This window comes from Triticum aestivum, chromosome 3B, assembly GCF_018294505.1.
Source record: "Triticum aestivum cultivar Chinese Spring chromosome 3B, IWGSC CS RefSeq v2.1, whole genome shotgun sequence".
Lineage (NCBI taxonomy): Eukaryota > Viridiplantae > Streptophyta > Magnoliopsida > Poales > Poaceae > Triticum > Triticum aestivum.
In genome coordinates this window covers 30919251-30945358 of record NC_057801.1, presented here as the reverse complement: position 1 = coordinate 30945358, position 26108 = coordinate 30919251, and the positions used below count along the sequence as shown (strand labels likewise).

Genomic DNA, 26108 nt, shown 5'->3' with positions numbered 1-26108 from the left:
ACTGGCTCTCTTCTTATTCCAAGAAATATACAACTGGTGTTGCGCTCAAAGAACACTTCTTAAAATATAATTACGATGAGAATACATGAGCATTCGTGTTTGCAAATGGCATGTTTTGCCTAAATTTGCAACCCGTGTCAGTCAATATGCACAACCTGAGATGGACAGGGGGCATCGCCACGACGCCGAGCCAGGAGCAACCTGGAACTGGGGACGACACGGTAGCGGCATCACCAGCGAAGGGGAGTCGGGGTTGACAGGTTCAAGTGCGCCGGAAAGAGGGAATGGCGATTTTTAAAGCATAGACATTCGGACGACGTTTTATGGGACGTTGGGACGTTCACAGGAGTAAAGCAGGGAGACCCAATATCCCCACTTCTCTTCAACCTCGCGCGTTGATGCGCTAGCAGGTATTTTGGGTAAGGATAAAAGGGCCGGACACCTCTCGGACGTAGTTGGACATTTGATCCCGGGCGGTGGGGTCACCCACCTCCAGTATGGCGATGACACCATGATTATGGTGGAGGTGATGGCCCTCGACATCGTCAATCTTAAGTTCTTGCTCCTGTGTTTTGAGGCTGTCCGGACTAAAGATCAACTTTGATAAGAGTGAAGTCGTAGTCTTGGGATTCTTGACGGAAGAGCAACAGAGGATTGCCGACAACCTTAACTGCTGGCTGACCACAATCCCCATCACTTACTTGGGGATGCCGATGGCTGACTCAAAAATTCTGGGAGCAAATCGACCCTCATTCGTGCAAACCCGGCAAGCCTCCCCATGTACATGATGGGGACGTATATCCTACCGGAGGGCGTCCATAGCTCCTTCGATAAGGACCTTGCCAGATTCTTTTGGCAGGCTGCCAATGGCCACCAAAAGTATCACATGGTCAAGTGAGCTGACATCTGTCGGCCGAAAGATCAAGGTGGCTTGGGCATCGTGGCCTCCCGGCGTATGAACGTCGCCTTGATGTTGCGATGGGTTCGGCGGATAATGCGTGGGGAGGGCGGGCTATGCTCATTCAGGCAAAATATCTTAGGAGTGAGCCTCTATTGGCATGTTCTCGGACAGGATGATCGCATTTTTGGCGAGCCATCCAAAAGATCAAGGAGGAAATCCGCCTAGGAGTTTTTGCCATTTTCTACCTAAATCTGGGCGCTTTTGGTGAATCCCAGGCATGCTTGGCTGCATGGCCTAAAGCTGGGCATTTTCTATCTTTCTATCTATCAATCTTCCTTTGGTAGCCGTGCACGCCAGGTGTAGCTGGACCAGAGAGACGTGATTTATTAATCTGCTGGCCTATACTTATTTTTATTAGTTCAATAGCCTATACTCCTGACGCCCTTAATGGTATCAATCAAGAAACACGATTTCATCAGTTCATCAGTAGCTGGTCCTTAATAGTAGTTGACACTGTAGTTATCAGTTTGTGCTAGTTTGTAGTTCTGGGAGCAAAATAGAAAGGTATTTTTATTGCATATTGTATCTATTTGACTACTGGAATATTGGTAGCTTTAAAATATTGAATCTATCTACAAAGCTGCAGGCCTGACACATGCTACATTTTCAGCTAGCCATTTCCATTTCCTGTCTTTCTCCTTGTCATAGCCGAAGAAGCTCTTGAAGTAGCCTTTGAATGCAAAGTTGCAGGCCTGCGCAGAAGAAACACAAGTGAGGTTTCATTCAATTTTTTAACAGGAAAGTTTTTCATGACAGCAGAGTGTTTCCTCACATCAACAAGTCAAGGGTATATACATGTACTCTGAGTCATGTTTGATAGTTCAACATCAAATAGGATGTGGTTCTCACTCTTAGCTATTACACAGAACCTGCAGAAATAACTGTGACAGCAAGAGCATAAGTTTCTTCTGGAATAGTAAACTATCCGCACACTGGCTATTTTTCTAATTCCACTATGTTCAGCACAAATCAGAATCCCTGGTTGGTACATGTGCGGAGGATATAAACATGCTGCTCAGGGTCATGTTTGATGGTTCAGCATGAAAGGGAAGCATAAGTTTGGTCGTAACATTCTGTGATAGACACTAGTTATCTCCTAATTACTTAACAGTATAACTCAGCTAGCTAGGAGCCACCACAGTGTTTTGACGTCCTCAACCGTTAGACTTGAAGCAGGAACGGACCAGATCATTTGGTCGTAACAACCGGCACCGATACGTCACGTTTTCACCGCGTCATGACCTAGCACACGTACTCGGGCTGCTGCTCCGCATACCGAGCTAGCGATCCCCTCAGTCGTTGGGCTGATCGGTGGCCTAAAAAGCCCATAGCACGGCCTCCATCCATCACAGGCATGGGCAAATCGTATTATATGTCCAAGGCTCAGTGGGCCAGTGTCTGCCCAGGTTTGGAGGGAAAAAACATATATTATATTTTGCTGCACATGATCAGTTTTTTTTAAGGTTTTTGAGATGAGATCGCTGACCACCATTGCCGCGTGGTTCAAGATCAGTTATTGTTCATGCTTGCGTTTTCTCAGCGTTTCTGTTTATACAGGAATACTAGCATAACCATCTTGATCTCGATGCTATGTAGACATGCATATTTAGACATATATTTTGTGCTCCTATTTATGAGAGGGAGCACCAGCTTCATTGGTGCTTGATTTAGGAGGAGACTTGACCTGTTCTAACTACTAGATCCAAGCCAATACAGCCAATCCTGATATGCTAACGGGTCAATTCTAACTTCAAATATGCTAACTATTTCAAATATGTGAAATACCATCATCAAAATGAATATGCAAATGGGTCCGCTATAACTTCAAATAAATATGCCCTCTACCATGGCATTCTAGCTTAAGCCATTCAAATTTCAACAAATATTTCTATTGTTCATCCGTTTCAAATATATCATAGTTTACTGTTTAAGATGAACGGGCGCAGCAACGCGCGTCTTCATGGTCTAGTTCCACCATATAAAGGACCCATCAGAATCCATGACCAAGAATATGCTATAGATATTTAGTGATTGGTTGTACAGATAAGAGATAACAGTAGTCAGCCAAGTACGATTCAGCTGCATAACCATTATGACACCAGTGTGTGCCTTTGTGGTGTGAATGTGCAGCCTTGATTATTCATATTGCGAGAGATGGAGCAATTTTTTCTTATTTTAATTTCTGAAGACATGACAAGGCCTCTGTTTTTTTGTGATAATAAATCTGGCAGTAACCGGGAAAAACCTTGAACAAGTAGATAATAACGTCTGAGACTTTTTACCTCTATTGTACTGAATTTTACTAAGAAAAAACTTCCTTTGCATATGTGGTTTAGATAATCTTGTGAATTACCAATACAAAAGCTAAGAAAGAAGAATGAGCAAAAATATTAGATCTGCACGGCTGATAATAATGAAAACTACAGACTGAGGGCAAAAGGATATAAGAAAGACTGAAAAAGAGTATCCCAGAAAAAAGATTGAACAAGGACTGTGACTTAAGAAAGAGGAAAACTGGAGACTGACGACAAAAGAAGATTATGAAAGAATGAACAAGGACTGAGACTCAACACGGTTGAATAAAGATGAAAACTGCAAAATAAAATAAATAAATGACAAACTGCAAAATAAATGACAGACTTGTGAGAAACAAGCCCGAAGAAAAATGTTTGATGCCTAGTACAAAAAACTTAAAACACAGGGACTGATACTAAGAACTAAACCAAGCAAAGAGAAAAAGGTGATGCGAAGCAAAATTCCAACGGGTTCATTATCCAAGGCTGGGGCCGAGCGCCCCCCCCCCCCCCCCCCCCCCCCCCCCCTCCCAAAAAAAGATTGTTTCTACAATCTCATACTCTCACACAAATTATAACACTCAAAAGACAACATAAGGAACTGAGAAATATCGTATATAATAGTTACATAAACCTAATGGATGGATGTACACACCGGCGGACGGCTGGGATGACTCATCCATGAGTAATCATTACCAGCCAATGAGTATTCAACGACCAACCAGTGGACGGTCCACCACGACCATGACTACTAAAGGTCGACCACTATCGAGTATCAACTGAGTTTTTTCCCCAATTCTGTTGTTGTACTCCTCTGCCTACATCTCGTGGTTTGTTGTGATGAGCTAGAGACTGGTGATTGTCTGCGTCGGCCGATGCCACACCTAGTTGTATGGTTCTTTTTTTTTTTCTATCTACAAGCCATGCTACTAGCAACTTCCTGGGTTCTATTTATGTTCATGCCACATCAAATAAGCTCTGATCTGTTTCATCAAAGTGGTGCTATTTACAACAGCTATTTACTTTATACATAAAAGATGAATGCCTCTTCTTCTTTACATATGTGTGTCAAGGATGAATGACATTCACATGAATGGATGATTTACTCACTAGTGGTAAAGTGTACAACATAGCTATTTACTTTTTTATTTGTGGCTAGCCTAGCCTAGCTACTGTGTGTGTGTGTGTGTGTGTGTGTGTGTGTGTGTGTGTGTGTGTTTTGTGATCAGACTTGTGTTGCCTGTGACATTTTCCTAATTTATGTTTTGACGTCTACTTTTTCATACATATTGTACATTTTTCATATACATCTAAAATATTTCTATGTCTATTTAACTTTTTTTAAATACAAACATATTTCAAATACATGTTTTGGAAAAAAATCTGTACATGGTAACATTTTTCAAGTACACGTTGAAAGATTTTTCTTAATGTACCAATGTTTTTTATGCAAACATTTTTTATATTGTATAAACATTGGTTTAAATGTCGCAAACATATTTTTTAAACACGTAATTTTTTTAAAAATGTAACCTACATATGTTTTAATCACACGGACATTCATTTACCTTGTATAACATTTTCTTAAACTGTCACGTACTTTTTGAACACGTGAACATTTTCAAAATGTCACGTCTTAACTTTATTTTTTTTATAATACGCGTACTTAGTTATTTTCAGAACATAACAAAGAGGAAGAAAAAAATGATGCATGACATCAGCTTGACGAAACACATGGTTAACAGGCCGACTCACTGCCAACTCACTGTAAGCGACACGATCTTGTGTCTCGCAACAAGCGAGATATAGACTAGCCCCCGTGGGACCCCAATCAGTTAGCTACGTCAATGCTCTTATCTTTTTACCTTTAGAGGTTCTGAGTGGATTGTTGGTGTTCTTTATTTGCTCTCTCTCTTCTTATTACCAACAAATATACAACTGGTGTTTCTAAAAAAACAAATATACAAAAAAAGATTTGGCTCATCCATTAAAGGACAGAATAGAGTTTAGAGTATTACAAAACACCCATGAAAGCGACATCACAACTACTCGCCTGATAACAAGTTCCCCGGTTTTTTGGCGCCCGCGGTAACCCAAAGCTTGGCCTCCTCCAAGATGATGGTAAGGAGAATAGACGGTAGCTGCTTTTGTGATGGAACACTCTAGCATTTCTTTCAATCCAAATGGTCCAAGTGACAAACATGGTGAGGGAGGCCATGGCGGCATGCCAATTAGGATTGCTATTGCCGGTTCTCTTGTCCCACCACGCGTTGACGGTTTCATCAAGGTACCACGTGGAGGTATCCATGTGATATAAGCCAAGCTTCTCGATGATGGCCCTCCAAAGCCTAATCGTGTAGCGACACCTGAAGAAAGAGGTGAGCACCTGTTTCTTACTCCCTCTTACAAGGTGTTGCGCTCAAACAACCCTTCTCAAAATGAAATGACGATGAGAATACATGGGCATTTGTGTTTGCTAACGACAAGTTCTGCCTAAATTGGCAACCGGTGGCAATCAATATGCACAGCCTGAGATGGATGGGGGCATCGGCACGACGGCGAGCCAGGAGCAACCTAGAACTGGGGACGATACGGCAGTGGCGTTGCCGTCGGAGGGGAGTCGGGGGTTGACACTTGACAGGTTCAAGTGCGCCGGGAAGAGGGCACGTGGATTTTCAAAGCACAGGCGCTCGGACCACGTTATCTGGGACGCTGGCTGGGAAGATTGATCAGAACCATTACTAGAGTACACTTGCAAAAAAAGAACCATTACCAGAGTACATGCACTGGGCAGACTGATAAGGTTATGTACCTAGGGTAGGGTCATGGACCTATCTAAGATACCATACCCAAGGACACCCTTAGAAGAAGCTACCTTCCAGTCAATCAAGAGGGACTTCACTCGACAAACTCAAGGACACTCGACGATGAAGATAGACACTCGACCATGAAGCTAACCACTCGACGGCCAGGAGACCTAAAGTCACTGAGCACGCAACGGTCTGTCATTAAGTAGCTTTAATAGTCTTCATGGCACTTTATGAGGGCGTTACCAGTAACCCCCTATCTTAATGTACTTTAAACCCTACATAACTGAGGGCCGGAGGGGTCTGGTGAACTCTATATAAGCCACCCCCTCCTCAGTGTAAAGGGTTCGCACCCCTATAACTCATATACACAGAAACCAGTCGACCGCCTATGGGCTCCGAGACGTAGGGCTATTACTTCCTCCGAGAAGGGCCTGAACTCGTAAAACACTCGTGTGTACAACTACTCCATAGCTAGGATCTTGCCTCTCCATACCTACCCCCCATTCTACTGTCAGACTTAGAACCACGATAGTTGGCGCCCACCGTGGGGCAGGTGTCTTAGCGACTTTTTGGAGAAGTTGCAATTTGTCCGATTGCCTTCATCATGGTTTCTGGCGGAGCTCTGGTCGAGATCCGCGAGATCTGTCTCGGTGCGCTCGCTTTCATCGCCGACGACTCCGCTTGGCTCAGGAGGCAGCACTCGACATTGATGCGCTCCCCGTCTGCGGGGCGACGCACTTTCGGGGGTGTGTCCGCGGCGTCCTGCTGCGGCAGCCGTCGACCTCATACCGGTCGACTCATGTGCCGTCCTCCCTCCCTGTCTCTCGCCAGTGCAACCGCTCCGGTCGGTCGAGGCTTCAGCGATGGGTGAGACACGCAGTGGCTCGCCAATCGGCCACCACCCAAGTCGCGGCAATTGAGCCCGATGAATCTCTTTACGACCTTTTCAATCTGTCGACTGGCTCCATAGAGACTGCATCCGAGTGCGATAGCAGTAATCCAGCGGCGGAGGTCCTGATGGTCAACGGGCCTCGTAGCCCTCCCGGTTTCCCCCGCATCGACGGGATGGACGATGGAGGCGACCCTGCTTAGGCCCACGAAGAATATCAGCCCGAGCCGCTCACTTCTCAGCAAAGAGAAGATCTTCGCCACCGGAACATGGATGCCCTGCATACTCCCATCGCAGGAGAAACTCCTGAGGCTCGTGCCTTGGAAGAGGCGCGTTTGGCCAATTTGGCTGAACGCACTCGACTGGAGAACCTCCAGCGAGCACTCGACGAGCGTTCGCGTCAACGAGTACCTGACTCCAGCCGACGTCAGCTCTTTCCGCAACCGACTCAGGTATATCAAACCCCGATTCAGAATTTGGCAGCTGCAGCCCGTATAGCGGAGTCAATTCAGCCCTCTCAGTTGGAGGCTGGGAGAGGCTTGATGCAGATCAGAGATTTGCTCCAGGCGGCAGGAGATCAGAATTCAGTTGTGTCACAGTCGCGCAATAGGATTCACAGTCGATCAGTCGCTGCGAATACTGTTCAGTCGGCTCACAGCGCAAGGTCGCCTCCGAGGCGCGTGGGACGTGAAGGCCGGCGGGACCACTATGATGATCGATTTGATCGTGATGATAGGCGTCGAGTGCCCACTCCTCCCTCGAGAAGTGGGTCTAACGCCCATCGGCAGCAAGATGACAGGCGCCAGCTCAGTGTTGGACGGAGAGCTCCAATCAACCCCAGAGAGCCAGGCTTTGACGCGAGATCCATCATCGTGCAAGGTTTGGTCGACCGGAACAGAGCTCACAGAGGTGGCCATGACAGAGATGTGCCCACAAGCAGCCGAGTCCACGTTTCAGGTCCAGAATGCTTTAGCAGAGCCATCAGAGCCGCAGTGATACCCCCCAACTTCAGGTTGGCGACCGGAGTAAGTAAGTTCACCGGTGAGTCTAAGCCTGAAACTTGGCTTGAAGACTACCGAGTGGCTGTGCAGATTGGTGGCGGTAATGATGAGGTGGCCATGAAGCATTTGCCACTTATGCTAGAGGGTTCGGCCAGGGCGTGGTTGAATCAGTTAGCTCCTAGCAGCATTTACACCTGGGAAGATCTTTCCCGAGTGTTTGTCAGAACGTTCGAGGGAACTTGCAAGCGACCGGCCGGATTGACAGAGCTACAAGTTTGCGTACAAAAGTCGAGTGAAATACTGAGAGATTACATCCAGAGATGGATCACTTTGCATCATACTGTGGAGAATGTGTCGGACCATCAAGCGCTCTGCGCCTTCAAGGATGGTGTCAAGAACAGAGAGTTGAGCCTGAAGTTTGGTCGAACTGGAGATATGACCCTGAGTCGGATGATGGAAATAGCCACCAAGTACGCCAATGGTGAAGAAGAGGACCGACTCCGGATGGCAAGTACAAGCCGAGTCAGTCGGAGAAAGGAAACTCCAGTCGGAAGCAGAAGCGGAAGGTCGAGCCAGCTGCTCCTGGAGAGGCTCTGGCCGTGACTCAGGGCAAATTCAAAGGGAAGCCCAAAGGATCTTGGAACCCCAAGAAGATAAAGGATAAAGAAGGTAATGACGTGATGGATCTACCGTGTCATATCCACACGAAGAAAGATGAAGAGGTTAACTTTATCTACCCGAAGCATACCACTCGCCAGTGCCGGCTCTTAATCTAGCAGTTTCAAGGAAAACAGCCGAAGGACAAAGAGAAGGAGTTGGACAAGGCCGAGGACAAGGAGGACAGTGATGGAGAGTACCCTCATGTCAATTCCACCCTGATGATTTTTGCTGACGTAGAGAGCAAAAGTCGACTGAAAGTGATCAACCGTGAGGTCAATATGGTTGCCCCGGCGACACCAAGCTATCTGAGATGGTCGCAAACTCCCATTACGTTCGACCAATCCGATCACCCCACTCACATTGCCACCCCTGGGAGGCAAGCGCTGGTGGTCGATCCCGTCGTCGAAGGCACTCGACTGACGAAGGTCTTGATGGATGGCGGCAGTGGGCTGAATATACTATATGCAGAGACGCTCAAGGGAATGGGCATTCCGATGTCCAGGCTCAGCTCCAGCAACATGAGTTTTCACGGAGTCATTCCTGGGAAGAAGGCTGAGTCACTTGGTCAAATAGGTCTGGATGTAGTGTTCGGCGACTCGAAGCATTTCCGCAAGGAGAAGCTGACGTTTGAAGTCGTGGATTTCCAGAGCGCTTACCACGCTATTTTGGGAAGACCAGCCTATGCCCGCTTCATGGCTCGACCATGTTATGTGTACCTCAAATTAAAGATGCCTGGCCCCAAGGGCGTGATCACTATCACTGGCAGCCGGAAGAAGGCAGAAGAGTGTTTGCAGAAAGGCTCGAAGATCGCAGATGCCCAGATAATAGTGGTAGAGCTGGAGGAATATAAGAAAAATGCAGATCCGAGTGATTTGTTGCGGGCCAAGAAGCCCGCCACAGAGTCAGCGTTCCAGTCGTCAGGGGAGACGAAGCCAGTTCATATCCACCCGACTGACCCCAACGCAGCTCCGACCCATATTTCCACAACACTCGACTCTAAATAGGAAGAAGCGCTCATCCAGTTCCTTCGTGAGAACTGGGACATCTTTGCATGGAAGCCAGCTGACATGCCGGGTGTTCCCAGGGGACTGGCTGAGCATCGCCTTAGAGTCGACTCAAAAGCGAAACCTGTTAAGAACATCTTCGACGGTCCGCCGTTCAGAAGAAAAAAGCCATTGGCGAGGAGGTGGCTCGACTCCTTGCAGCAGAGTTTATCCGAGAGATATACCACTCCGAGTGGCTCGCCAATGTCGTCATGGTTCCCAAGAAGGACAACTCACTTCGCATGTGCATTGATTTCAAACATATCAATCGGGCCTGCCCAAAAGATCATTTTCCTCTCCCTCGCATCGACCAAATTGTCGACTCAACTGCGGGGTGCGAGAGATTGTCTTTTTAGACGCTTATTCCGGGTATCATCAGATCCGTCTGTATGGACCTGACGAAATCAAAACAGCTTTCATCACTCCATTCGGGTGCTTCTGCTATATCACCATGCCATTCGGCCTCAAGAATGCCGGAGCCACGTTCATGAGAATGATTCAAAAGTGTTTACTCACTCAAATCAGTCGGAATGTGGAAGCATACATGGATGATATCGTGGTCAAGTCACGAAAGGGTTCCGACCTGTTGACTGACCTAGCTGAAACCTTTGCCAATCTTAGGAGGTATGATATCAAGCTCAATCCATCAAAGTGCACATTCGGAGTACCTGGCGGAAAGTTACTCGGTTTTCTCGTTTCAGAACGAGGAATCGATGCTAACCCAGAGAAAGTTGGCACCATACTCCGAATGAAACGCCCTGTGCGTGTGCACGATGTCCAGAAGCTTACTGGATGCTTGGCCGCGTTAAGTCGATTCATCTCTCGCCTCGGTGAAAAGGCGTTGCCCCTTTACCGACTGATGAAGAAGGCAGACAAGTTCGAGTGGACTCCAGAAGCTGATGCAGCGTTTGCCGAGCTAAAAGCTCTGCTCTCCACCCAGCCGGTGCTTGCTGCTCCAATCAGCAAAGAGCCTCTGTTGCTTTATATTGCAGCCACAGGACAAGTCGTCAGTACAGTACTTACGGTCGAGCGGGAAGAAGAAGGGAAAGCCTTCAAAGTTCAGCGCCCAGTGTATTATCTCTCTGAAGTTTTGACCCCATCGAAGCAAAGATATCCTCATTATCAGAAGCTCGTATATGGGATCTACATGACCATGAAGAAGGTTGCTCATTATTTCTCTGATCATGACATTACAGTCGTCAGCGACGCACCATTGTCAGAGATTCTGCACAACAGAGATGCAACTGGTCGAGTGGCTAAATGGGCGATTGAACTCCTTCCCCTTGATATCAAATTCGAGGCAAAGAAAGCCATTAAGTCCCAGGCTATAGCAGATTTCCTTGCCGAGTGGATTGAGCAACAGCAGCCGACTCAAGTTCACTCGGAGCATTGGACCATGTTCTTTGATGGCTCTAAGATGTTAAATGGTTCTGGTGCTGGGGTTGTTTTGGTTTCCCCCCGAGGAGATAAACTCAGATATGTGCTCCAAATCCACTTTGATTCCTCCAACAATGAAGCAGAATATGAAGCACTCTTGTATGGGTTGCGCATGGCCATTTCACTCGGCGTCCGTCGCCTTATGGTCTATGGCGACTCAGATTTGGTGGTCAATCAGGTGATGAAGGAGTGGGACGTTAGAAGCCCAGCCATGACTGGATACTGCAATGCAGTGAGGAAGCTCGAAAAGAAGTTCGAAGGGTTAGAGCTCCACCACATACCCCGACTGAAAAATCAAGCAGCTGATGATTTGGCGAAGATAGGATCCAAGAGAGAAGCCATCCCAGTGATGTGTTTTTGGAGCATGTTCACACACCATCGGTTCAAGAAGATCCTTTCACTGAAGAAGTCCCGCAGCCCAAAAGCGCCACAGATCTGACTGAAGTCGAGGTCCCAGCTGTGGTCGACTTGATCATGGAAGTTTTGGCCATCACTCCCGATTGGACAGTGCCCTATATCGCCTATATTTTGAGAAAAGAACTCCCCGAGAATGAAGAAGAGGCTCGGGAGATCGTCCGCCGATCCAAAGCCTTCACCGTCATGAGGGGTCAGTTATACAGAGAAAGTGTGACTGGAGTCAGCCAGAAATGCATAACACCGGAGGAAGGTCGAATGATTCTCAACGACATCCACCCGGGGACCTGTGGCCATCATGCGTCTTCTCGGACCATCGTGGCTAAAGCATACGAGCTGGTTTTTATTGGCCCAGAGCGAATGAAATGGCAAAGGAGATAGTCGACAAGTGTGAGGGATGTCAATTTTACTCCAATATGTCGCACAAGCCCGCCTCAGCTTTAAAGACCATACCACTTGTCTGGCCCTTTGCAGTATGGGGGTTGGATATGGTCGGTCCTTTGAGAACAGGCAGAAGCGGTTTCACCCATGTGCTGATAGCAGTCGACAAGTTCACCAAGTGGATTGAGGCCAAACCCATCAAGAACCTCGATGCCGGTACTGCTGTCAGCTTCATCAGAGAATTGATATTCAGATATGGAGTCCCGCACAGCATCATCACTGACAACGGGTCAAACTTCGATTCCGAAGAATTCAGAGCTTTCTGCACGTCTCAAGGCACACGAGTCGACTATGCTTCAGTCGCCCATCCACAGTCGAATGGACAGGCAGAACGAGCCAACGGTTTGATTCTCAAAGGGTTGAAACCCCGTTTGATGCGTGATCTTAAGCATGCGGCTGGTGCATGGGTCGACGAACTTCCCTCGGTGCTTTGGGGGTTAAGGACCACGCCCAACCGGTCGACTGGAAGAACTCCATTCTTCTTAGTCTACGGAGCTGAAGCAGTCTTGCCGAGTGACCTTCTCCACAATGCTCCCCGGGTCGAGCTCTACACCGAAGCTGAAGCAGAACAAGCGCGGCAGGATGCAGTCGACCTTTTAGAGGAAGAAAGGGAGATGGCTCTGATCAGATCGACCATTTACCAACAAGACTTGCGTCGCTTCCACGCCAAAAACGTGAAGAGTCGAGCCTTCCAGGAAGGAGATTTAGTTCTCCGAGTGGATCAGCAGAAACCACACAAGCTTGCTCCTTCTTGGGAAGGTCCCTTCATCGTCACCAAGGTTCTCCACAATGGAGCATACCGTCTTTACAATGTCGAGCATCAGATTGACGAGCCCCGAGCTTGGAACGCGGAGCTTCTCCGCCCCTTTTACACTTAAGTATTCACTCGGATGAGTTGTAATAAAAGTACTTCTGTAGTTTATTTATCAAAGACAAGAGCTTTATAATTTTCCAGTATTGTTATTACTTTTGTCCACATAAAACAATCCCCCAGTGGGTGGCTTGGCTGCGAATCCGATTCGCCTAAGTCTGTAAAAAAATCCTAACCGAGTGGTGAGCCAGTCTCCCACATGAAGGCTTAGCTGCGAAATCCGTTTCGCCTAAGATAAACAAAATCCTACCGAGTGGTAAGCCAGCGTTCCACTCGGAGGCTTAGCTGCAGTCCAAGTACTCGCCTAAGTTAAACAAAATCCTACCGAGTGGTAAGCCAGCCTTCCACTCGGAGGCTTAGCTGCAGTCCAAGTACTCGCCTAAATTAAACAAAATCCTACCGAGTGGTAAGCCAGCCTTCCACTCGGAGGCTTAGCTGCAGCCCAGTGCTCGCCTAAGTTGAACAAAATCCTACCGAGTAGTAAGCCAACCTTCCACTCGGAGGCTTAGCTGCAGCATTGTGCTCGCCTAAGTACAAATACAACGTGCGCTCTGCAAGAAGGACGAGGTGCAGGTCGACTGCTACCCTCTCCTTCCGAGCTACGCCACAAATACAACGTGCGCTCTGCAAGGAGGACGAGGTGCAGGTCGACTGCTACCCTCTCCTTCCGAGCTACGCCACAAATACAACGTGCGCTCTGCAAGGAGGACGAGGTGCAGGTCGACTGCTACTCTCTCCTTTCGAGCTACGCCACCAATACAAAATCCTACCGAGTGGAGAGCAGACCTCCCACTCGGGGGCTTAGCTGCAGCCCAGTGCTCGCCTAAGATTTTGAACATCCTACCGAGTGGAGAGCAAACCTCCCACTCGGGGGCTTAGCTGCAGCCCAGTGCTCGCCTAAGTATCTGAAATCCTACCGAGTGGAGAGCAGACCTCCCACTCGGGGGCTTAGCTGCAGCCCAGTGCTCGCCTAAGTATCTGAAATCCTACCGAGTGGAGAGCAGACCTCCCACTCGGGGGCTTAGCTGCAGCCCAGTGCTCGCCTAAGTTTTTGAAAATCCTACCGAGTGGAGAGCAAACCTCCCACTCGGGGGCTTAGCTGCAGCCCAGTGCTCGCCTAAGTATCTGAAATCCTACCGAGTGGAGAGCAGACCTCCCACTCGGGGGCTTAGCTGCAGCCCAGTGCTCGCCTAAGTTTTTGAAAATCCTACCGAGTGGAGAGCAAACCTCCCACTCGGGGGCTTAGCTGCAGCCCAGTGCTCGCCTAAGTGTATTGGGGAACAAGTCGATTGCAATGAGCGCTTTGCTTTAACCTGCAAAAGACACCTCAAACCAAATGCAAACATATTCAACATTGAATCCAAGTTCGAAACACCTAACGGAACCAAAAGTGCTCAGGCGCTAGGCCTGTTAAGGTTTGTCGGTTACAAAACTCACTCGGCATACCGAGGCAAATTTAAAGTATCAAGCTCAAAAGTTTTTTACCCCTCCTGTGGAGGGCTGGAAGGTGCAACAAACTCATCCAGGTCGATTCCATCTGCAATCCGAGTGGCGGCAGTGATGAAGGTCTCCATGAAAGATCGGAAATCGTGCTTCTTGGTGTTAGCCACCCTAAGGGCCACCAGCTTGTCCTCTCGCGCATCCTTGCAATGAACGTGGACCAGAGACAGAGCAACATCCGCACCACACCTGGCCGAAGACTTCTTCCACTCCTGCACTCGACTTGGGACCTCGTTCAGTCGAGTCATCAGAGACTCGAGGTCGTTCTGGAGCGTCTCTCTTGGCCAGAGTGTTGTGTCGATGCGAGAAGTTGCGACCTTCAGCCTTGCGAGATAGTCGATGACGGCAGCAACACGAGATTCAAGCCGGAGCACATTCATGGCGACTTCATCTTTCACGGGAGAGTTGATGGGGTCCAGGTTTACTTCCAGTCGACCAGTCTCCTCTTCAAAGTTCTGGCAAAATTCTGCAAGCACAACCACCGAGTCAAGACAATAGTCGGAGATCACAGTTAAAATGTCTGTTTGATACAAAAGATTACCTTCAAGCATGAGGAATAGCTTCTTGGCGAGTCCACCCAGATAAGCCTCCAGATCGTTCTTCTTTCCCTCCAACTCACTGGCCTTGTCATTCAGGGCAATCTTGTCACTTTTCAGTCGACTGACCTCCTTGTTGGCAGCATCAAGAGCAGCTTTCAGATTGGTGTTTTCTTCTTCAAGCTTGGTACTGAAGCCAGCTTCTCATCTGCGAGCTTGGTCTTCTCTAAAGCCGTTTTCTGCATCTCAGCCAAGTCAAGGTCTTTCTTCTTCAGGGCATCCCTCACTTTGTCTGCAAAGTTACAGTGAGATTAGACTCTGAAACAAACGAGAGGCAAAGGCAGTCGTCGAGGCCTCACCAAACATACCTTTAGCTTCCTCCTTCGCCTTCGTTAGGTTCTCTTGGGTCAGTTTCAGATCAAGCTCGAGCTGGATGTGTTTGTTCTCCAACTCAGTATAACGAGCCGCAAGGTCGCAGGATTTCTACGAAGAACCAATCGACAGATGTCAAAGACAATTCACTTCCGAGTGACTAAGGAAAAATCATAGCGTTTCTAAGACTACGGCCGAATACAAACATTCGACCATAGTCTCGGGGACTACACCCAGTGGGTGCACTCAGCGTGCCCCCACTAGTTTCATCAGTTAGAGTCGACCAGTCGACCAACAAAAAAAGGGAGGTGTTCTTCAGACTATAGTCGACTGCCAGCAGTCGACCACAGTCTCGGGGACTACACCCAGTGGGTGCACTCAGCGTGCCCCCACCGGTCTATGAATCTATTCGACCTAGTCGAGTAAGGAAAAAACTTAAGATATAAAGACTATGGTCGACTGCCAGCAGTCCACCATAGCCTTGGGGACTACACCCAGTGGGTGCACTCAGCGTGCCCCCACTAACCCGGAATTTCAATCGACACACCCAGTGGGTGTAGGACAAACTCTGGGTGTTTCAGAAAGAAGAGTTTTCAGATATCATATCCTAACAAAACAGGCAGTGACCGACTGACCTGAACATTACTCTGAAGAGCTGAACTGGCGTCATAGGCTGCCTGGCTGGCTTCTCGGATCGCCTTCACTTGCTCCATCATGACCCCCGCTTGGCGTATTGCTTCTTGAGCAGCACTAGCTTGGTCTTCTGGGACGTGGTAGGTTGAGAAAAGCGAGGGCTGAGCAGCACTCGGCGATGGAGGACGAGCACTCGTCAACGGCACCGCAAAGGTTACGGTAGGCCGAGTGTCATTGTCTCCCCCCACGACCAATGTCTCGAGTGCTGGCGCGTCCTGAGTCGCCTTGCCAGCAGGCGCTTTCTTGTTCCTTCTCTGCCTCAGTGGTTCCTCGTCGTCGTCATCGGGAAGGTCGATAACGACGTTAGATGAAGTTGCAGAAAAAGAATCAAAATCAGAGACAGCAAGCCAATCGACTGAAGACGAAACTACAAGAGCCATACCAGGTTTCGAAGTAGCAGCATCCTCCATTTCCTGATCTTCAGCTCTGCCCGAGGTATCATAAGTAGCAGCACTGCCGTCCCAGAAGTCAGTCGATTAGCTCATGAGTCGACCGAGGATAAGTTTATGAGGAACAGACAAATTCAAGCTACACCATTACCCTGAGATAGTGGGGATCACCACCTTCATCTTCGACAAGACCTTCGCCGACTTCGACGGCGCCACTCGAGATTGCTTCGGAGCTTTCTCAGTCGGCACCGGAGAAGTAGTCCGAGGGCGCTAGGTTGACTGCGTGGCGGTTGCGACTCCCTTACCACGCTCGGCCGCGGGATCATGGACAAGCTTCGAGCGTCTTTCTGAGCGAGGAGGTACAACTTCCTCCTCCTCCTCCTCTTCTTCCTCCTCACCCGAGTCATCACCCTCGTCATCGTCGTCAGCATCCGAATTCCACTCCTTCGGGCTTTCGCCCCCACTTCCTTCCTCCTCCTTAGTCAGCGTTTGCGCTCCATTGGGCATCGAGTATAACTCAGTGGTGGCCTGTCAGACAACAAAACAAGACGAAGGTCAATCGACCAATTCGCAACAAGGCAGAATGAATAAAGCAAGATTACAATTGGAAATAAGTGGTCATACCGTGTCCGGTGTGTTGGTACAGTCGAGTGGTGGGATCCTCCTAGCCCCTCGAGGGTTGTCCTTATTCCTTGTGATTGCGGTCACCCACCTCTCCAGTGTGGCGTCGTCGACCGCTTCTGGATGGACCAGAGTGGTGTTTTCGGTACCACAGTACAACCACATCGGGTGGCCTCGGTACTGAAGCGGTTGGATGCGCCGTCTAAGGAAGACCTCCAGAAGATCCATACCCGTCACTCCGTCCCTAACAAGTTGGACTACGCGCTCCATCAACATTTTTACCTGAGCTTTCTCCTCAGGAAGCACATTCAGAGAAGAGGGCTTGTCCACTCGGTCCATGGAGAACGGAGGGAGACCAGTCGACTGCCCTGGCGTCGACTCATCTTGGCAGTAGAACCAAGTCGACTGCCACCCTCTGACCGACTCAGGAAGGCTCATAGCCGGGAAAGTACTCTTATTCCTCATCTGAATCCCAAGACCACCGCACATCTGGATAACCTTAGTCCTCTCATCATCCGGACTCACCTTTTTCACCGTCTATGAGCGACAGGTGAATATGTGCTTAAAGAGACCCCAGTGTGGTCGACAACCCAGGAAGTTCTCGCACATGGACACGAAAGCAGCAAGATAGGCGATGGAATTGGGGGTAAAATGGTGGAGTTGCGCCCCAAAGAAATTCAGAAACCCTCGGAAGAAAACACTCGGCGGCAGAGAAAAGCCACGGTCTACATGAGTGGCTAGGAGAACGCACTCACCCTCCTGCGGCTGCGGTTGACACTCGGTCCCCGGAAGCCTTGCTGACCCGTGGGGGATCAGACCCTCGTTGGCCAGGTCATTGAGATCTGTCTCGGTGATGGTCGAGCGGATCCAATCCCCTTGGACCCAACCTTTTGGCAGGCGGGACCTTGACGAAGATCCGCCCCGACTAGACGGTCTCCCCTTCGCTTTCCCCGTCGCCGTCGCCTTCTTCGCGCGCTCTAAGGCCGCCGTCTTCTCCTTCACCATTGTCGCCGGCAAAGCACGCGAGGAGTGGATAGGCGGAGGCGAGAGCAGGCGCAGCGGGCGGAGGCAAAGAGGGCGGAGAGAAGAATGGGAAGGCACTGTTCAAAAACCCTCGCCCGGCGCTTTATATAAGGACGCTTCCGAGTGGCTGACGAGTAGGCCCGGGCGGTCCTGTCACATCCCAAAACAGTCGCGCATGCATGATACGTGGCGAAAAATGCGGCGCGGAAATCGAGGCATCCACGCCTTATCCCATCCGAGTACCGCGGTCCGCCCCGTTTCGCGCGCTTCCCAAAATTCGGATCCCACAAAATCCGCTAACGGCAGATCAATCTGTCAGACGATATCTTTCCTACGATCCGTCGCTCGGAAGTTCACTAAAGTTCAAAAGTTCACTCGACAGAAGAAAGGAATGGATCAAGGCGACTGAAAGAAAAGTTGATGCCAGCGCCAAAAAGAAAAATCGCTGATCCAGGATACGACATAATCAAAGCACGGGAAATAGGTCGGAGAAAATCATCAACTCCTTCCTCACTCGAACCTCGATCCATTCGGGGGCTAATGATGAGGTTATGTACCTAGGGTAGGGTCATGGACCTATCTAGGATACCATACCCAAGGACACCCTTAGAAGAAGCTACCTTCCAGTCGACCAAGAGGGACTTCACTCGACGAACTCAAGGACACTCGACGATGAAGATAGCCACTCGACCATGAAGCTCACCACTCGACGGCCAGGAGACCTAAAGTCACTCAGCACGCAACGGTCTGTCATTAAGTAGCTTTAATAGTCTTCATGTCACTTTATGAGGGCGTTACCAGTAACCCCCTATCTTAATGTACTTTAAACCCTGCATAATTGAGGGCCGGAGGGGTCTGGCGAACTCTATATAAGCCACCCCCCTCCTCAGTGTAAAGGGTTCGCACCCTGTAACTCATATACACAGAAACCAGTCGACCGCCTCTGGGCTCCGAGACGTAGGGCTATTACTTCCTTCGAGAAGGGAGTGAACTCGTAAAACACTCGTGTGTACAACTACTCCATAGCTAGGATCTTGCCTCTCCATACCTACCCCCCATTCTACTGTCAGACTTAGAACCACGACACAGACCACGCGAGGCGGTGAGACACGGCCCCGTCCAGTACTCCCTCCATTCGAAAATATAGTACGCCCGCGCTTTCCGAGGTCCAACTTTGACCATAAATTTAAAAGATTGTGGTGGAGAAAAAACTATATAATTGAAAACTTCTTTTGAATACGAATTCACTTGTATAACTTTTGCTTCCACCGTAATTGATCTTGTTGGTTAAATTTATGTCAAAGTTGAAGCACATGAATGGAAAAAGCACTATATATTTTAAAACGGAAGGAGTATTTCCGTTCTGGTATACCGTGTGGCCTGCATCAAATTAAGAGACCAAGCCAGACAAAAGCACCGTGTGGCCTAAGGCGCGCACCATGGCCCCTCGCAGGGCCGGCCCTGAGGGGGGGGGGCAGGGGGGCGGCCGCCCCGGGCCCCCGAAATCGAGGGGCCCCCTCCCAGACATGTTGTACACAGGAGGCCCATATCATCTCCCGAAAAAAATAGCGCTAATAAATGAGAGAGGTAGCAGCCTAGGCAAGTATACGTGAAACAAAAAGGCAAGTAGGCAATCAGTAATTTACTACTTTCTTCTTCCGAAACGAAATTAGCTCAAGTTGATTAGCCCCACATTGATGTACGCACGCAATTATGGCCTAATACTTGAGACGTGAGATTGCATCCCTAATCCAGTCATCCACTACCCTATTCTCTGTTCCCCGACCCAACCTCCAGATCACAAGTCGCAGGCCGGCGGCGGCTCAAGAAGTTGGACGCGGCCATGCATGACTCACACGCACATCGCCAGGCCATGGCAATTGACAGCGCCGAGTGCGTCCGTTATCTACTTTCCCGGCGCTGGGAGTATTATCGCCGAGTGCCTCCGGCCTGACGTCCACACCGTTGCTGAGTGCCTACTCACGGACGCCAATGCAATTGGTCTGAGGTATATCATTCATACTATTCCCTGAGTATTTTTGTTGCTGATTAAGTAAAATATTTTTTGCTGATAGCTGATTAACTAATTTACCTTCACATATATGATGCATATCTTCCACTGCTAAATGATTTTACAATATTTCGCATCGATAAAAATTGTTGGATAAAACTTACACCGACCTATCAAAAGTGACTTTGTATCAAGGATTATTTTAAGAGACTCGATCTTATGTAATACTTTTCTTTGCTCAGTCGTTCCGTAGCCGAGTTATTCAGATGTTTCTCAATAGAAGGATGTTTAACGTTTGGAGTTTTTGTTTGTGCATATGTTTGTCGCCTATAGAAGAATGAGTGATTTCTTGCCATGCGAATCATGGCCTTACAATTAGGTCCCCGATGGCCAGCGGGATTTTGGAAGAAACTTTTAGGATGATATATAAAAAGTATTGAACGTAAATCAAAATTGGTTGCACTAAATTGTTATTGGTTATATATAGGGGGCCCCTAAATTTTTGTCCTGCCCCGGGCCCCCAAAATCTCAGGACCGGCCCTGGCCGCTCGCTCAATCTTAGAGCATCTCCAACAGCCGCGCAAAGCACCGCGTACAAAAAATCTGTTTGCCGCGCGCGCTTCAGCATGTTTAGCGCGGCCGTCAGTGCTGGCTCCAGCAGCCGCGCTATAATGCAGCGCGCGCGCGCCGCTCCAGCAGCAAGCAAAAATACAGCGCGCGCGACTCGCCGGGCAGACATATATGATATTTTGGACATAAAATGAGTTTGAAACATTCATCAAAATGCAATGAACATGTGAAATTTGACACAAACAAGTTGATGATGAATAAAAGTTCATGCCCACAAGTTCATCCAACCAAGTTTAAATGCAAACTAAAGTTCAAGACATGACACATCAATCTTCATCTTCCTCGTCTTCGTTCTCATCTTCCGAAGACGACTCTTCCGCCTCCGAAGATGAATCTTCCTCCCTCTCCTCATCACGCACCGCATCACGTGAAGCTCCGACGGTGTTGGCAAGATCTTCAACGGCATCTCCATGGGAATGTGTGTGAGAAGGCACATCGAAAGACATTCCACCCATGGCGGCCGGAGGTGCACCCATGCCTCCCATGAGAGAAGCAAAACTCATGCCTCCCATGGCGGCCATAGCGTCGGAGGGTGCTCCAAAGCCACCCATGCCTCCCATGGCGACCGGAGGTGCACCCATGCCTCCCATGGCGGCCGGAGGTCCACCCATGCCTCCCATGACTCCGAATCCACCCATGCCTCCCATGGCGCCAAGGCCACCGCCACCCATGGCGCCGAGGCCACCGCCACCCATTGCAAGAACCATGGCTCTTTTTTGGATCAAGATTTCTTATTGGGCAAGATTGCCATACTCCTTTTGCGCCGCATTGAGGTTAGATGTGTCCAAGAAGAACAAGTGCTTCTCCCATTCCAACAACTTAGCTCGCTCCTCATTGCTCACTTTCCTCTCCTCCAAAGCCACCTTCCTCTCCTCGGCCGCCACCCTTCTCTCCTCGGCCGCCAACCTCCTCTCCTCGGCCACGGCATCTTGGTTCCTTGCCATTTTCCTCACCTCATTGGCTTCGACCCTTGCCTTCACAATAGCTTCCATAGCATTTTTGAGCTCATCATCTCCTTTCCTCTTCTTCTTTTCGGTTTTGTCTTTCTTGCACCCATCCGGTCGTTTTGGCTTCGAGTATGAAACCGAGTTGGGTGTGGGGCTTCTCTTGCCGTCATCACTTGATGCATCATCCTCTTCCTCATCATCATTCATCTCAATTGCTCGCTTCCATTTGTTGCTCAAATGCAAATCCTCCAAACCTTCACGCTTCTTCCATTTCTCATCATCCTTTAACACTTCATAGCAATGAGGCAAGGTAAAGATCCTGCCTTTCTTGATCTTCCCCTTCTTGGTTATCCTTGTATCTTCTTTGAACAAGTTTTGTGCAATGTTGTACTACAAGAAAAACAAAACAAGTTAGCACTTCGGCCACCAAAAACAAGTATGATGAACATATATGAGATGCCACTTACTCGATCATCCTCATTTGTGCCACTTGGGTTAATCTTGTCCACTGACTTTTGTGCGGCCGCCCACTTTTGACAATCCGAGTTGATTGTCGACCATCGGGACCGAAGTGATCTCTCGGAGCGGTCAATTCCACTAACGTTGTGAGCATCAAAGTGTTATTTCATTCGCCCCCAATATGCGTGTCTACTTTGATCACCTCCAATGGATGGATCCCTCGACACTTGCAAATAAGTATAGCATAGTAACTTGTCATCGTTGGTGGAGTAATTGCCCGCTCTTCCTTTCGGTGCCTCGACAATTCCCTCACCCTCCTCGTCCACCTCAAACTCATGGTCTTCGAAATGGATGTCATTGGTTTGAGACCAATGCGAATTGTTGGACCCAACACCCATAGTGGACATGTATGCATCATCGTTGAGACTACAAATTTTTTTGAACAATGCAAATAAGCTATCTATATGTGATGATGCATTGAAAAAATAAGAATAAAAGAAAAGTTGGAAATTTTTTCACCTTGGGGGCATTTCGTCGAACACGTGGTGCGCGTCGGCGGCCGGCTCAACGAGTGAGCTCGCCGGTGCTTCGGTAGCCGTCGCGGCCGTCGAACGCCCTGCAAGATTCTTTCCCCTCGCCTTCGTGCTGCCGGAGCCGTCCGCCGCCTTGTTTTTCTTCGCGGATGTTTTGCCCTTCTTCGTCCGCGCCGCATTGGGGACCTTCTTCGACGGTGCGACGGCGGCACGGGACGGCGCCGGCGCGATGCCCTGGTGCCGTGGTCATCCGCGGCGGCAAGAAGAGGCTGCGCGCGAGGCCGACGCTCGGCGGAGCTCCGGCGGTGGCGCCGCCAACGCTTCCCGCGCTAGGGTTTCCGGCGGCGGCGGCGGGGGGGGGGGGGGGGGGTTGCGGCTGTACAACGGGGTGAGCGGGGTGCCGGTGTGCGCGTCCATGGGTGGGTGGCAGGGCGTCGGCGCCGGCGCGCGCGGAGCGTAGGAGGAGGAGAGGAGAGAGTGCGGCGCGAGCGCTCGAGTGTGCCGCGCGCTGTAGCGGGCGCCCGAAATACACCGCGCGGATAAATATTTTCGACCGCGCGCCCAACTCGTTATAGCGCGTGCGCCGTTTTTGCGCGCCCGCTGGAGAGACCCGACGCGTTGCGCGCGCTAAAACCGCCTAATTTGCGGCGTGGCGCTAGTTTAGCGCGGCGGTTGGAGATGCTCTTATAAAGCTACAAATATTCCCATCGTCCTCCAAAAACTACTCTCCATCGCCCATCCCAATAAAGTACTGCCGCCCATCCATTGGTCATGCAATGCAGAGAGACACAACGTCCGTGTGGGTCGCGCTGTGAGTTCACATGACGTTCGTCCAGTTCCTCCGTCGCGATGCTCCATGCGTCTGTGCGGGGAGCAGTAGCCTATGGGCCATAGGTAGGTGGATGTGGATCACGGGCGCACTGCCACTGCCTATACCAAAATAATTACGACTAATGGGATAAGACCACACTGATGAAGATGATGCACGGCGACTCTGTCGATCCCGAAGAAGACAAAGGCCATGCGTCAACGATAGAGTCGTGGCCGGGTCCAGAGGAAGGGTGGAGGTGGCGGCCGCGGCTCTGGCATCGCATGGCGTCCAGACCTGCCGGTCATGGCATGCATTTGCAAGGGGAATCCATCCAGCGCTGGAAAAATCGACTACATTTTGAAAGCAACTTACAAACAACCAGTGCACGCATGAGAATCTTACTTCAAATCATAAAACAGAATTGGCGACGGCTATTCATGCATGCTCGGCACCTGTCCACTTGTTCGCCACCTCGTCCAGCGCCGCCGTGGCGGCACCTCCCTCGAGGAGGCCTTCAATGGCGGCCTTCTGCAGCGTCGCCACCTTAGCTCTCACCTCGGCGCCTTTGGCTTGGCCAGCCATCACCTCCCTCACCGCCGCGGCGATCTCCTCCTTCCTCTTCGTCGCCGGCACCCGCACGGCGGCCCCGACGCCCTCCGAGAGCATCACGGCGTTCTGCCGCTGCTCGGCGAAGAGCGGCCACGCGACCATGGGCACGCCGTGCGCCAGGCTCTCCAGGACCGAGTTCCACCCGCAGTGCACCAGGAAGCACCCCGTGGCCTCGTGGGCCAGCACCTCCGTCTGCGGCGCCCACGACGGCACCAGGAGGCCGGCGTCCTTGGTCCTCTCCACGAACCCCGCCGGGAGGTAGGCCAGGGGGTCCTTCTTGCTCTCCGCGTCGTAGTAGTTGGCGTTGACGGCCCCCTCGTCGCTCGGGCTCCGCACCACCCACAGGAAGCGCTGCCCGCTGAGCTCCAGCCCCAGCGCCAGCTCGTGCATCTGCTCGGTTGGGAGGGACCCTCCCGAGCCGAACGAGACGAAGATGACGGATTTTGGCGGCTGCCGGTCGAGCCAGTCCAGGCAGGCGGCGCGCGGCGCGTCGGTGGCGACGGGCGCGGCGTCGGTCCGTATGATGGGACCGATGCTGTACACCGGCGGGCGGCCGGGCTCCGGGCGGCCGAGCACCCTGGCGGCGTCCGGCTCGAGGACGTCGAAGGAGTTGACGAGGATGGCGTGGGCCTCGCGGTAGCGCGCGCCGTGGTGCACCATCCACCGGTAGCTGGGGCTGGACTTGTCCTGCAGCGGCGAGAGGATGTCGACCCCCGGGATGGGCACGCAGCCGGGGAGCCTGACGGGCTCGGCGAGGTCGCGGAACTCGCCGGGCATGGAGACGTCGAGCTCCGGGAGGTGGAGGATGAGCGTGAGCCCCTGGAGGTTCCCCGGGAAGAACAGGTACCTCCTGAGCACGCCGGCGGCCACGGCGGCGTCGAACGAGTCGGCCCCGAAGAGGTCGGCGAAGTAGGCCACCAGGCGCGTGGTCTCCATGAGCCGCGAGAGCGCCTCCGTCAGCGCCGGCACCAGCCGCGCGCACTCCTCGGACATGAGCATCTCGATGGAGGCGTCGGGCGGCAGGTCGGAGAGGTCGACGGGCGGCAGGGAGAGGGAGGAGATGGCCGGCGGGAGGGAGGCGAGGAAGGCCCGCTGCGTGGCGGACGCCGTGGAGGCGAAGGTGATGAGCGTGGCCTCGACGCCGTGCCGCGCGGCCAGGCGCTTGGCCAGCTCGGCGAGCGGGATGAGGTGGCCCATCCCGGGCGTCACCAGCATGGCGACGTGCGGAGGGCGGCGAGCCTCGGCCGTGCCGCCGCTGATGCCGTTCGGCTCCATCGTTTCGCCCGCCGGTGATCCCGTGTCTCTTTCTCGAGAGGGAGAGATTCTCCGGGCGTGCGATGATGTGATTTGATGTACGGGAGGGCGGTCGTTTGGTTGGACAGATGTACTTTGGGTGGGGTTTTATAAGTTTGTGCCGCATTCCTACCTTCCAGAAGTTATATTTTTATTGTACTGTACCAAATACTAAGTACTACTAGTAGTAGATACCAATCATTCAAAACGAAATTTCTCCGTGGCGGCCACGCACGGGTGCTTTGTGGTATACAAGTCTTTGGTGTACTCCTAACTTCCAACAGTTCTATTTTTCATAAGTTTGTGGCGCATTCCTACCTACCAAAAGTTCTAGTTTTTATACCGAATAATTAGATACCAACCATTTATACGGAAAATTTTCACTGGCGGCTACGCGGGCATGCAAGGGCACTTTGGGGTTCTATTATAAGTTCTTGGTGCATTCTACCTTCCAACAGCTTTATTCCCCTAGAACAAAACTTTCAAACAGCTAGATACCAATCATTCAAACAGAACCCCCCTGGCGGCTAAGGGTGGTGGTTTGAGACTTTTTCTCCTCCTCCATTTCCTAGGTGGGAACATGCATATGTGTTTTTTTCTAAGCTTTTTCCAGTGTGATAAAAAGTTCAATTCTTTGGAAATTGTTTTTTAACTCAAAACTTCTAAAGTGTCAAGAATTATCGGAAACCAGTACTACAATTTCTAAAGTGTCAAAAATGAAAAGTTACCAAAACTAAAATGTCTACTAGAAAAAAAGGAAAAAGTCTAAAGTAAACCTTGAACTTGTAGAGGAAAGCTAAATCAAGCACTAAACTTGTAATCCCAGAAATCAGCACACCGAACACTCTGATCCCGGTCTA

At 50.4% G+C, this 26108-nt stretch overlaps 1 protein-coding gene across 1 annotated transcript; it reads right to left on the bottom strand.

The window, feature by feature from the left end:
• Positions 1–23684: 23684 nt before the first annotated feature.
• LOC123068395 (hydroquinone glucosyltransferase) lies at positions 23685–25449 on the bottom strand. The gene has a single exon (XM_044490983.1). It carries the CDS (start codon positions 25228–25230, stop codon positions 23782–23784), a length of 1449 nt encoding a protein of 482 aa, XP_044346918.1. The 5' UTR covers positions 25231–25449; the 3' UTR covers positions 23685–23781.
• Positions 25450–26108: the final 659 nt, after the last annotated feature.